At 37.2% G+C, this 10,825-nt stretch overlaps 2 protein-coding genes across 6 annotated transcripts in view; both read left to right on the forward strand.

The window, feature by feature from the left end:
• LOC105252928 (balbiani ring protein 3) overlaps window positions 1-2,110 on the forward strand; it is a 28,131-nt gene extending 26,021 nt beyond the window's left edge. For 2 of the 3 annotated variants that reach the window (XM_020028063.2, XM_011260599.3), the window contains 2 exons: window positions 180-637; window positions 793-2,110. In XM_020028063.2, coding sequence (XP_019883622.2) covers window positions 180-637; window positions 793-966 — 632 coding nt within the window. In that variant the 3' untranslated portion in view covers window positions 967-2,110. Of the gene's footprint in view, window positions 1-179; window positions 653-792 lie in introns of those variants that run through there. The other variant, XM_025406302.1, reaches the window with a different exon arrangement.
• A 1,202-nt stretch (window positions 2,111-3,312) lies between these two features.
• Window positions 3,313-9,939, forward strand: LOC105252927 (calcium-independent protein kinase C). Of its 3 annotated transcripts, XM_011260596.3 has the most exons (10): window positions 4,249-4,578; window positions 5,090-5,150; window positions 5,222-5,450; window positions 6,262-6,293; window positions 7,009-7,079; window positions 7,367-7,529; window positions 7,659-8,204; window positions 8,342-8,937; window positions 9,027-9,175; window positions 9,264-9,939. In XM_011260596.3, exons 1-10 carry the CDS (start codon window positions 4,249-4,251, stop codon window positions 9,277-9,279), a joined length of 2,193 nt encoding a protein of 730 aa, XP_011258898.1. In that variant the 3' UTR covers window positions 9,280-9,939. The 3 variants fall into 3 exon arrangements, with proteins under 3 accessions (XP_011258899.1, XP_011258898.1, XP_025262088.1); XM_011260597.3 differs by having other exon boundaries at window positions 3,313-4,578; window positions 7,388-7,529; window positions 9,027-9,939; XM_025406303.1 differs by lacking the exons at window positions 4,249-4,578; window positions 5,090-5,150; window positions 6,262-6,293 and having other exon boundaries at window positions 5,364-5,450; window positions 9,027-9,939.
• The last annotated feature ends 886 nt before the right edge of the window (window positions 9,940-10,825 follow it).

Here is a 10,825-nt window from a genome sequence, read left to right on the forward strand (position 1 = left end):
CTCTCTCTTTAAAAATATAAAATAAAAAATATGAAAAAAAATCAAATAAAAAATATGAATAGAATAGATTAAAAATATAGTTTATAAAATATAAATTCCAATAAAATCCAATTCTCAAACACCGATGTGTGCGACCTTTAATCATCATATTAATTATACTAATTATAAATTTATTTTAGTCCCTACACCGGTCGAAGCTGTCGAGGTGACATTACGTTTCCCTGGTCGGTTCCTCGCCGCGGATGAGGCGCGATTCGCCGAGAAGGCCGAGGATCTTCTACACGAGCTCGGCGCGATGCTCCGGAAGGCCGTACGAGTGGAGATCAATCAAGACTCGGCGATCCTAAGCTTCGAGATTGTCGGCGCGAATAAAGTAGACGTGGCGTTCCATCTGGAGGAACTCACGCGAATCCAGCAATTGTCCATGCTGGGCTCGTACGCGGATGCGACAACCTCGCGCTTCACGCATCGGTCCACTTCCGTGGCGACGCAGAGTCGGATGGTTGCACTGGAGCAGCGCGAGATCCTCACGCAAGTGGAAACGCCGGTCTATCAAACGGCCACGCTGGTGCTCGCGGCAGGAAGCGCCTTTATTATTAGCAGCCTCGTCATTCTGCTGATGCTATATCGTAAAAAGGTACTTCGCTCGTGAAATTTTATCGAGATTACACTGAATCTATATTCATATCTTGAATGTGGTAATTCTAGTCTAATTTCGTTTCGGAAGTGGACCGTATTTAACATTCGAAATGATGCAAAATATCAGCTGAATAAAGGGAATCTGTCTTGCAGATGAAAATGAAGGATCCTACCAAGATGCTGCCCGTGGATCAACACTTTCTCGCTTACAGCCAACAACCGGTTTATGTAATATCGGGAACAGAACAGGATGAAAAGGAGAAGGAAGCTGCGGCACAGCAGATGCTAAAGGATATTCATACATCAGACACCATTGTTGAAGGATAAAGCGATTTCATGCTCTTTTCATATGGATCGTTTCCACCTTGTGCGGTAGTGATTCTTAAATTTCTGTCTCCGAGAGGTCCTGAAAAAAAAGTCAATTTATAACAAGTGTATCATACACAGGTGCAGGGTTGTCACAATCTAAATCCTTTGAAACACGCGCGTTAACTTAGCTCTTCCAAGTAGTTGCGCGGTAATCGCGATTTATTTTTAATCAGTCAATTAATCAGCTTCGTTGAGCTGCTCTGTCTCTGTCAAATTTTTTATGTAATCGAATACAAAAATAAAATATGCAATCATATGCATATTAACTATCTCTCTGACATATATACACATGCAATATATTACAATATATTGCATGAGATATATATTGTAATATATTACATGAGAGAGATTGTTTCTTATCGATTATAATAATATATTTAGACAGAGAGAGAGAAAGAGAAAGATGTATGTGACAGACAGAAACTCAAGAATTAATAATAATAGCATGAGACCCGAATCACTGTCGTACACGGTATAATACATATATAGTCAAAGCCGCGTCATGTATATTCCACTGTCATTTCGTACTATAATTTATTGTCCATACGAAATTATAGTCTATGGACTCGACGATCTACCGAATGCACTGCATGGCATTTTTGCAGAGATTTAATATTAATCTATTTCTATTTAACATGCAAAAAATATGTGTATTATATACATACATGTACTCCTATCTCGATATTATTCGTTATAAATGTTTATATATTTATTCAACCATTTTGATATAAAGTGGCTCAGAATATCACATCTCTTCTAAAATGAAATGCATATAAAATAACAATTTTTGAAATCAATAATACTTTTATCCGCGAACGATGAGTTTGCCGATGGACGATAAATATTTGCGAGTCGATCGTCGAGAAACTAGACTGTTTTTAGGAACCATTTCATCATTCTCGCCAGTTTTCATCGTCTCGTCGATGTGGAAGTCACTAACGTAAGGATATCCCGGCCTTGCAAATCACGAATACTAGGATATCACTGCGTTAATACGTCGCGCGGATGTAAATATTAGATTTATATTGTGTTCGATTATTTATATAGACGAATAAAGATCGAATCTCTCTCCTGTTTTTTCAAGAACAAGCTCTCCACTGGATATTCTCATTTACTCGATTTTATTAAAGTAGATAAAATTGAAAAATACCTCCCCTCTCTCCAAACAGAAATATAATCTTGAAACTTTTCGCATTTTTCAATCTTTGAAATATATAGAAAATGTCATAAAATTATAAATAAAAGTAAATAAAAACTTCCTAAACAATTAATCCGAGGAAATTTCCTTTTTGAATCATGAATAACATTAAAGATAGATAAATCGCAAATTATATAATTTTCGCAAGTATAAATAGATGATAAAAATTTACATTCTTTATTTAATTTTCTAAAAATAAAGGAATCTATAATATAATATTATTTAATATATAAATTTATAAATTTTGCCGAATAATATGGTAACATCTTATTGGTCAAATAAATTCGCTATATAAGATGTATATTCTTTTATATCAATTTATATTATATTCAATAGCATTTATATATAATATTTATTATATTATCATGTTTCTAATATTTCGATTTTTTTATTACGACTCATAAATTTATCTTTTCATATAATAATATAATAACATTGAATTTTATCGCGTGAAAAGATAGGTATACAGGGTGTATCTTAAAAAGCTCCCTAAGCAAATAGCGTTATTCCTGATTACAAACCGAGAAGTCCTGAACCACTTTTTCCCATAATGCTTAATAAAGCAGTAATTAATGAATAAAATCGCGCCAATAAAAAGACAAACTTCCTCATTATCAACATATGAAGATTTGAATAAGAAAAAAATAAACTTTCGTGTTAATTTTTAAACAATTCATCTTTCCAGAAATCTTTTTAATACTTAAATCTGATTAATTATTTAATGAATCTTGGGGGAAAAATGGGAGCTTTTTAAGATACACTGTATAAATCCAGCTTAATGTCCAATTCATAAGACGCAACGTGCGAGTACGTAACATAATTAAATACATATATAATTATCATATCGTATCTAATTATCATATTTAATTTTTACACACTTATTACAAGTCCGCTTATATCAATTATACTTTCAAGATGAAACAGAGATATATAAATTTCCTGTTTCTTTCGGAAAAAACCTGCAGGAGGCCGCAGAGAGAGAGAGAGAGAGAAAGCGAGGAGCGCGCGGCCGAAAGACGAACAGACTCGTGCGCGACTCGGAAACGCCCGAAGACGGCCGAGGCGCGGTCGACGTTGATCGGGTCGAGTCGTGGTTTGCGCGGAGCGCGAACGACCAATCGAGCGGTTCTCGGACAGGTCCGTACGGGTCGGTCGGTGCGCGCGGAGGATCCAGTCGTTCCTGGCGTCGCTCTTGCCCCAAGAGAAGAGAGAGAACATACATGGATACGTCACGCTCGTCTCGCGATCGCTGATCCTGCGAAGAACGTGGTGCGCGTCGCCGAGAAGTCGCGGGGACGGTACAAGCGGGTCGTCGCCTTAAACTCGTAGCGAGAGTAAGAGAGAGAGAGGGAGAGGGAGATCGAAGAGCGCGCGCGAGGAGAGAGAGCCCGATGGGTGTCAGGAGGACAGCGAGGGGACGAGGGCAGGCCTCGTACTCGCGCCTCGCGGTCGTCGCCGCATCGTCGCGGACGCTGTCATCGCGCCGTCATCCCGTCATCGTGTCGCGATCCGCAACATCGGCGCGCGGGTTCCTGTGCGCGCACGTCAAGCGCCAGGCGAAGTGTTTATAACTGCACAGTGTTCTCGTCGGTGCTCGTGGCAGGAGGTACTGGAAAGGGCGGAGGAGAAGGAGGTAGAGGCTCGAAGAGAGAGAGAGAGAGAGAAGGGGAGAAGGAGAGTGGATAGAGGGAGTGGAAGAAGGAGAGAGGAGAAGGAACGATAAAGGGACAGGTGAAGCGTGAGGAGAGAAAAGGAGGCACGAGAGGAGCGAGAACGAGACGGATAGCGTATTTCTTCGGTCAAAGAGAGAGAGGGACGATCGTATCCCTGCACCCGCGACAACGGAATCCCAGACTCCCCCTGTTGTTGAACAGTTGGTCGGATTGGCAGTCTCGGATATCGTCCGCGAGATTGATTCCGGATAACCTGTTCGCGCCAAAGTGTCATCGGCTCGTCAGGCGTGACAGTCCGTCGATTGGACAGAGCGCCGCGTCTTCACTTCCCGTCCTGTCCTGTCACTCGTCGCGTCAAGACGGATCGCGATGTTTACGGGCACGATCAGGATCGAGATCTGCGAGGCGGTGGGGCTTCGCGCGACCGACAAGCAGCGCAAGTTCTGGCAGGATGAGCCTATACTCGATCCTTACGTGCAGCTGGACGTCGACGAGAACCACCTGGATCGCTCGTCCACGAAGCCAAAGACCTTCGACCCGGTGTGGAACGAGTCCTTCACCTACGAGGTGCAGGACGCGGTCATGCTGGGCCTCACCGTCTTCCACGACGCGGCACTGCCGCCAGATTACTTCGTTGCCAATTGCAGCATCCCGTTCGAGGAGCTCGTCAATCGGAACGGCAAGACCACCGACTTCTGGGTTAGTCGCGGATCTGTCCCTTTGATCTTTCGCTGAACTTAAGTCAGGTGGAATGTATAAATATACAATGGTGTCGGGATTGCGAGTTGGTTTTCTTCTTTATTCTCGAGTCTATCATCGTTGTGACTAATTGAGACGAATAATATCCAAGTCTGTATACTTTGAATGCTGTATATAAGTGGAGACAGATTAGATTACAATTAATATTTAAACTTTGTATTTGTATCTCTTGTGTTTTATAATTTATTCTTATTTATTCTTATTCCGTTTTGAAATTATGTCACATTTTCCTTGATATAAATAGTCTGTAAAAGAAGATATTTTTCTCATCTTAGAAAGTATTTTGCTTATCAAGTTTGTACATTGATATGTATGTGACAAGTTTTAAAAATTGAAACATCACATATTTAAATAAATAATATTTATTTAAATATTATATATAAATATTACATATACATGTATTGACACACATATATGTATATATTAATAACAATATAAATAAAAATTACAGGTTGACTTGGAACCTCAAGGAAAACTGAGAGTGAAAATAGATTTGCAATGGAATGATCAAGGTAAGGAAAAATATTTTACAATATTTGACAAGTGCACGTGAACCTCGATATACTTTGATTTAATATTTTAGATCGGCAGTCGAGTTGCAGCACAGGAGGCGATGGAGAAAGTATTAGTGGTAGAAGCATCAGCAGTATCAGCACCAGCAAGGAACCGCGCCGAGAATTTAAGGAAAGACAGGGCTTTTATCGTCGGAGGGGTGCGATGCGACGAAGGATTCATCAAGTGAACGGGCACAAATTCATGGCTACCTTTCTCAGGCAACCAACATTCTGTTCGCACTGCCGTGAATTCATATGGTATGTATGCTTATGTGCGTACCATTGCTTCTCGTTGCTTAAGGTTTTACGCGCAAGTACTTCTCGATACTATCTTCGAGAGCCGAGTGTGTACTATTACGAAATATTTGGTAAATGGGAGCATGCTTGAAGTGGTGTATATTCTATTCATGGTTATAAAGAATATTGTAGCCTTTTTCAAAATTGATAATGCATATAAATATATTGATTATGTAAACAAAGAGTTGCACGATTAGGGATTTTTTGGGTCCTTTCTTGTAATCTACTTTAATAATTACAAGAGGGAATATTATCTTTATTAATTTACAAGTATGGTTAACGATGGTTTAGCTCAAAGGATTAAATTATTATAAACAACTATTTTAAAATTCAAAATATGCACACAAATGTAGATAATAAAAGCAGAGCTTGTGGTATTGCTACATTCAGGGTGTATTTCAAACATTATACATGGGAACAAATTTTTCCTCTTTGGACAGATTGCATGCTTGGGTTTTATTACAAGAGCACATGCCTTATGATATAATCCGCTAAATCCATCTAAAGGTACCGAGGTGCTGGAGCATTTATGCAATATAAGCTGTTTCAATTGGCAATATTTTTTAATAACAACTAATTGGAATAAAATTAGGGAAGATACATACCAACTATGAGTTTATTTAATATTCTTTTTTAATCAATGGCACAAACCCTTTTTATCAGGAGTCTATTGTAAATGATGACTAAATATGGTTGAAGAAGGCAAACCTATGTGTCTTAAAAGGGGTATAATAAGGATACAATGTGACGTGTTTTGTCTGTTGTATTTCAGGGGCTTGGGCAAGCAGGGCTATCAGTGTCAAGGTGAGAAGACACATACACTGTTATTAACAGATTATAATTATGTATCTGCTTGTGCTGCACTATTATGTATGAATGTAGCGCAGTTAAGAATATGTGTTGATTAGTTTTACAATGAGAAAAATCACGACAATTAAAGTTCTTAATCGATTGACTTTAATGCAGCTTTTATTTTTTTTTTAATGTTTTATTTTTACAATCACTGCAGCTCTACAGTCGCCTTCTTCATACACTTTCAGTTTATTACGGATATGTACTTATGACCTCGGCTAGGGATTAATCTGTTTTGTGATAAAATTTTTTCAATTTATTTATCGACTATTATTACATAAAGATTTTGATACTGATTTTTAATGGAATGATTATATGAGGTTTCTTCTGTGAATTATTTTTTTCTATGAATTATCTACTCTATTGCTAGTATATAAATTTGTGGCAAAATGGGAATTTGTTTAGTTTCTTGCATGTTCTTTGATAAAAATTCCCTAATTATCTACGCCATTTTAGAGCTCAATAACCATTTTCGATACTGCAGCTTTTGCCCATTCTGAGGTAATATTAAATAAATTATGATTTTATTTCTATGCTTATTATGCGATATTAAATATAAATAATTTTTTAATCACGCATGTAACCAGCTTTAGACGTGCAATATTTAGAGTTACATTTCAGAGATGAATATTTCTACAAGGAGATATTTGTTGTAATACTGTTTCAGTATGCACTTGTGTAGTTCACAAAAGATGTCACAAATTGGTGATAACCAAATGTCCAGGAATGAGAGATGAGGTAGGTTCATTAGTATTCTTTAAAATGATGTGACATAAGATAAAACTATTATCAGCAATTTTTTGTGCATTGTTATTATTGAGATTATATATATTATGTTTACACTTTTCAATTAGTTACTTATTGATAATTTTAATAGCTAAATGTTATATATACATATGTAAGATTTTTTATATCAAATTTTTTTATATCAAATACGATTAATTTTATTAGATCTTATCGATTTCTTTCTTTTATTATATTAGTTTGTTTTTTCTGTTTTTTTTTTCTTCAAATTATTCACTTAGGATAAGGGAACTGGATTACAGTCGAATCAAGACACAGAAAGCCCGCGATTCAGCATAGACATGCCACATCGCTTTGTTGTTCATAATTACAAGAGATTTACATTTTGTGACCATTGTGGATCCCTATTGTATGGTTTATTCAAGCAAGGTTTACAATGCGAAGGTAATTTAAGCACAATAATTTATATTTCAAAAATTCTTTTTTTGAAGAAAGAAACTTGATTAAACTTATTAATTTAAAACTTAATTTAACTTAATTAACTTATTAAACCGTATCATATTTTTTATACAGCTTGTAACATGAACGTTCATAAACGGTGTCAGAAGAATGTACCAAACAGTTGCGGTATCAATACTAAAGCTATGGCTGATATTCTGAAAACGATGAACATTTCTGCAGACAAGCAAGTCAAAACTCCGAAAATCAATTACAGAGTATCTGCGTGTCCGCCAACACCTACAGTCACAGTTACGGATGCAACGGACATTTTACAAGCGAAAGGAGCGGAAACACCAATTAATGCCAATGAAAACGCAGTGCCTGTTAATGGCAGTGAACCAAGAAAATTCGGTATACACGATTTTAATTTTATCAAGGTCCTCGGTAAAGGCAGTTTCGGTAAAGTGATGCTAGTGGAACGAAAAACTAATCCCGACGAGATTTATGCCGTGAAAATTTTGAGGAAAGACGTCATTATTCAAGATGATGATGTGGACTGCACAATGACAGAGAAAAGAATCTTGGCATTAGCGGCTAAGCATCCTTTTCTAACAGCCATCCACAGTTGCTTCCAAACGACTGACCGACTCTTCTTTGTTATGGAATACGTAAATGGAGGTACAAGTCGTATATTTCGCTTTAATAAAATATATAAAAATATATATAAAAATATATAAAATAAAAATATATAAAAAACAACAGGTTTTTCTACTCGCATCTAATATTATATTATTGTGTTTTCTAATCTGTTTCAGGTGATCTCATGTTCCATATTCAGAAGGCTCGAAAGTTTGACGAAGCAAGGGCACGCTTCTACGCGGCGGAAGTGACACTCGCCCTTCAGTTTCTCCATAAAAATCACGTTATATATCGCGATCTAAAACTGGATAATATACTGCTTGATTCGGAAGGACATTGTAAACTGGCGGACTTTGGAATGTGTAAAGAAAATATAATCGAAGGACAAACGACCACATCGACATTTTGCGGCACGCCTGATTATATAGCTCCCGAGATACTGCAGGAATTGCAATATGGTGCCAGCGTCGATTGGTGGGCTCTCGGTGTTTTGATGTATGAGATGATGGCTGGACAGCCACCGTTCGAAGCCGATAATGAGGATGAACTCTTTGAATCGATTTTACGAGATGATGTATTATATCCGATATGGATTTCCAAGGAGGCCGTGTCTATTTTGAAAGGTTTCATGACTAAAAATCCTGCCAAGCGATTAGGTTGTGTCGTAGCCAATGGTGGCGAAAATGCCATAAAGGTCCATCCATTTTTCCAACACATGGATTGGGAAGCGCTTGAAGCGCGCAGAGTGAAACCACCAATTAGACCTAAAATTGTGAGTTTTATGCATTTCGCTTTTGTATTAATTTTTATATAAGTAAACAATAAAGTGATTATTCTATGTAATTCGATCGAAATTTTCAGAAAAATGAGAAAGACGCTATGAACTTTGATACGGAATTCACGAAGGAGGATCCTGTATTGACGCCGGAAGATGCGGAGGAAGTGAGCTACATCAATCAAGAGGAATTTCGCGGTTTTTCCATGGTCAACAAGGACTTTAATCCAGCCAGGTTTGCAGCGCAATAAGAGATGATAAATCACTGTGGAGGATGTGGAACCGAAAAATTAATATCGTCCTAATACTTCCCGCTTAACAAGGTGGCGGATGCGCTAAACAACGCAAAGTTGGAAATCGGCGTTTTGAAGCTGCTCGAGGTCTCCTTTGGCCAATTAGTCTGATGGAGATGATACGTCTGTTCACTACGGGGATGGAAGTCTTCGACTAATTGAAGCACATTGGTGGCGATCCGAAATACTGAGAATTCGGAAATGTTAGCCAAGCCATCAAGAGAATATCAGAGTTTCATTTTCTTGAGAATTTGCGTTTTTGCGGAGATATTTTTTCACCGTTGCAGGAGCGCGACGAATTGATTCGGTACGAATGCTAGAAGGGCGTATTTTATTAAGGCATATTGTGCGAGATTGGCAGAAATTGCAAATTTTTTACTATCATTTTTGCGATGAGCACTAGAGAGTCAGTGTTACCGGAAGTAGAAGCAGTAATCGAGAGGATTTTACGACTGTATGAAAACAAATTGCTGGGAAACGCAATTACTGTTCATTGTGGCGCGGTACAAATGAAAGAAAAAAGATAGGCTCTCGTACAAAATGGTACGGACGATCGCTGGGCGATCAACCAATTCACTTTTTAAAGTGATACATACTTAAATTATATTTAATGTTACTAGAAACGCGCAATGAGATTCCAATTTCGTATAGATTTATATAAAATAGGAGATTGAACAAATTTGAAAGAGGAGAAATACCGGTCTTTGCCGGCTTTTTAATACTTTGTTTTTTTTGTAATTATTTTAATTTCTATATATATATATATATATATATATATATATATTTTTTTTTTTTTTTTTTTTTTTTTTTTTTTTTTTTTTTTGTTGAAAGATTTCTTATTAATGAATTTATCGGATGATTTTGTCGGTGACAATTGCGCGTATAGAGTGAAATTGAAAATATTGAAAATATTTTTCAAATATTACAAACACAACTGAGTTTTGATCTGATAATGTTTAAGATTACGTTAAGTAGATGTACAAATCGAATTTATACTTACATAACGGCTTGGCACTTATAACGTATTTTATTGTTTGAAAATTTCTATTACGAGAAAATAACATTGTCGTAATACGAGCGAGAGAATAATGTCCATGGGAAAAATTTAAATTTAACTGAATATTACTTAAAAAATAAGTCGAGTTTAGTTCTTAAAAACGTAGGATTTTCGACGGATTAACGCTACGACGAAGACTGAACATAAGCTGGGCTTAAGTTTTAAGTAATTCCAACATTTATAAACGACGAGTTTATGTGTATAAGAATCTATGCATTAGGATAGATCCAGCGTAGAGAGAATCGAAAAATCGGCTTTTCGTTTCGTTTGGCTGTTGTCCAGCGCCAATCGAACGAGGTCGAAAGTTTTCGTCGAGCTTTACACATACACATACATACACACAGAGGAGCATCTCGCAGCGCTTCTCCGATAGGATCTAGGTAAAAAAGAAGAAAAAAAAAGAATAATCGCGCTCGCGTGATAGAGATCGAGCAGGATACGATCTAAATCGGGCGAGCGCGCGTCATTTCATACTTGAGTAGAACTTGAGCATTATAGATTGAAAGAGAGTCCACTGGTGGTCTCCAAAGTACAT

The sequence above is a fragment of the Camponotus floridanus genome, unplaced genomic scaffold, assembly GCF_003227725.1.
Source record: "Camponotus floridanus strain SB8 unplaced genomic scaffold, Cflo_v7.5 scaffold14, whole genome shotgun sequence".
NCBI lineage: Eukaryota > Metazoa > Arthropoda > Insecta > Hymenoptera > Formicidae > Camponotus > Camponotus floridanus.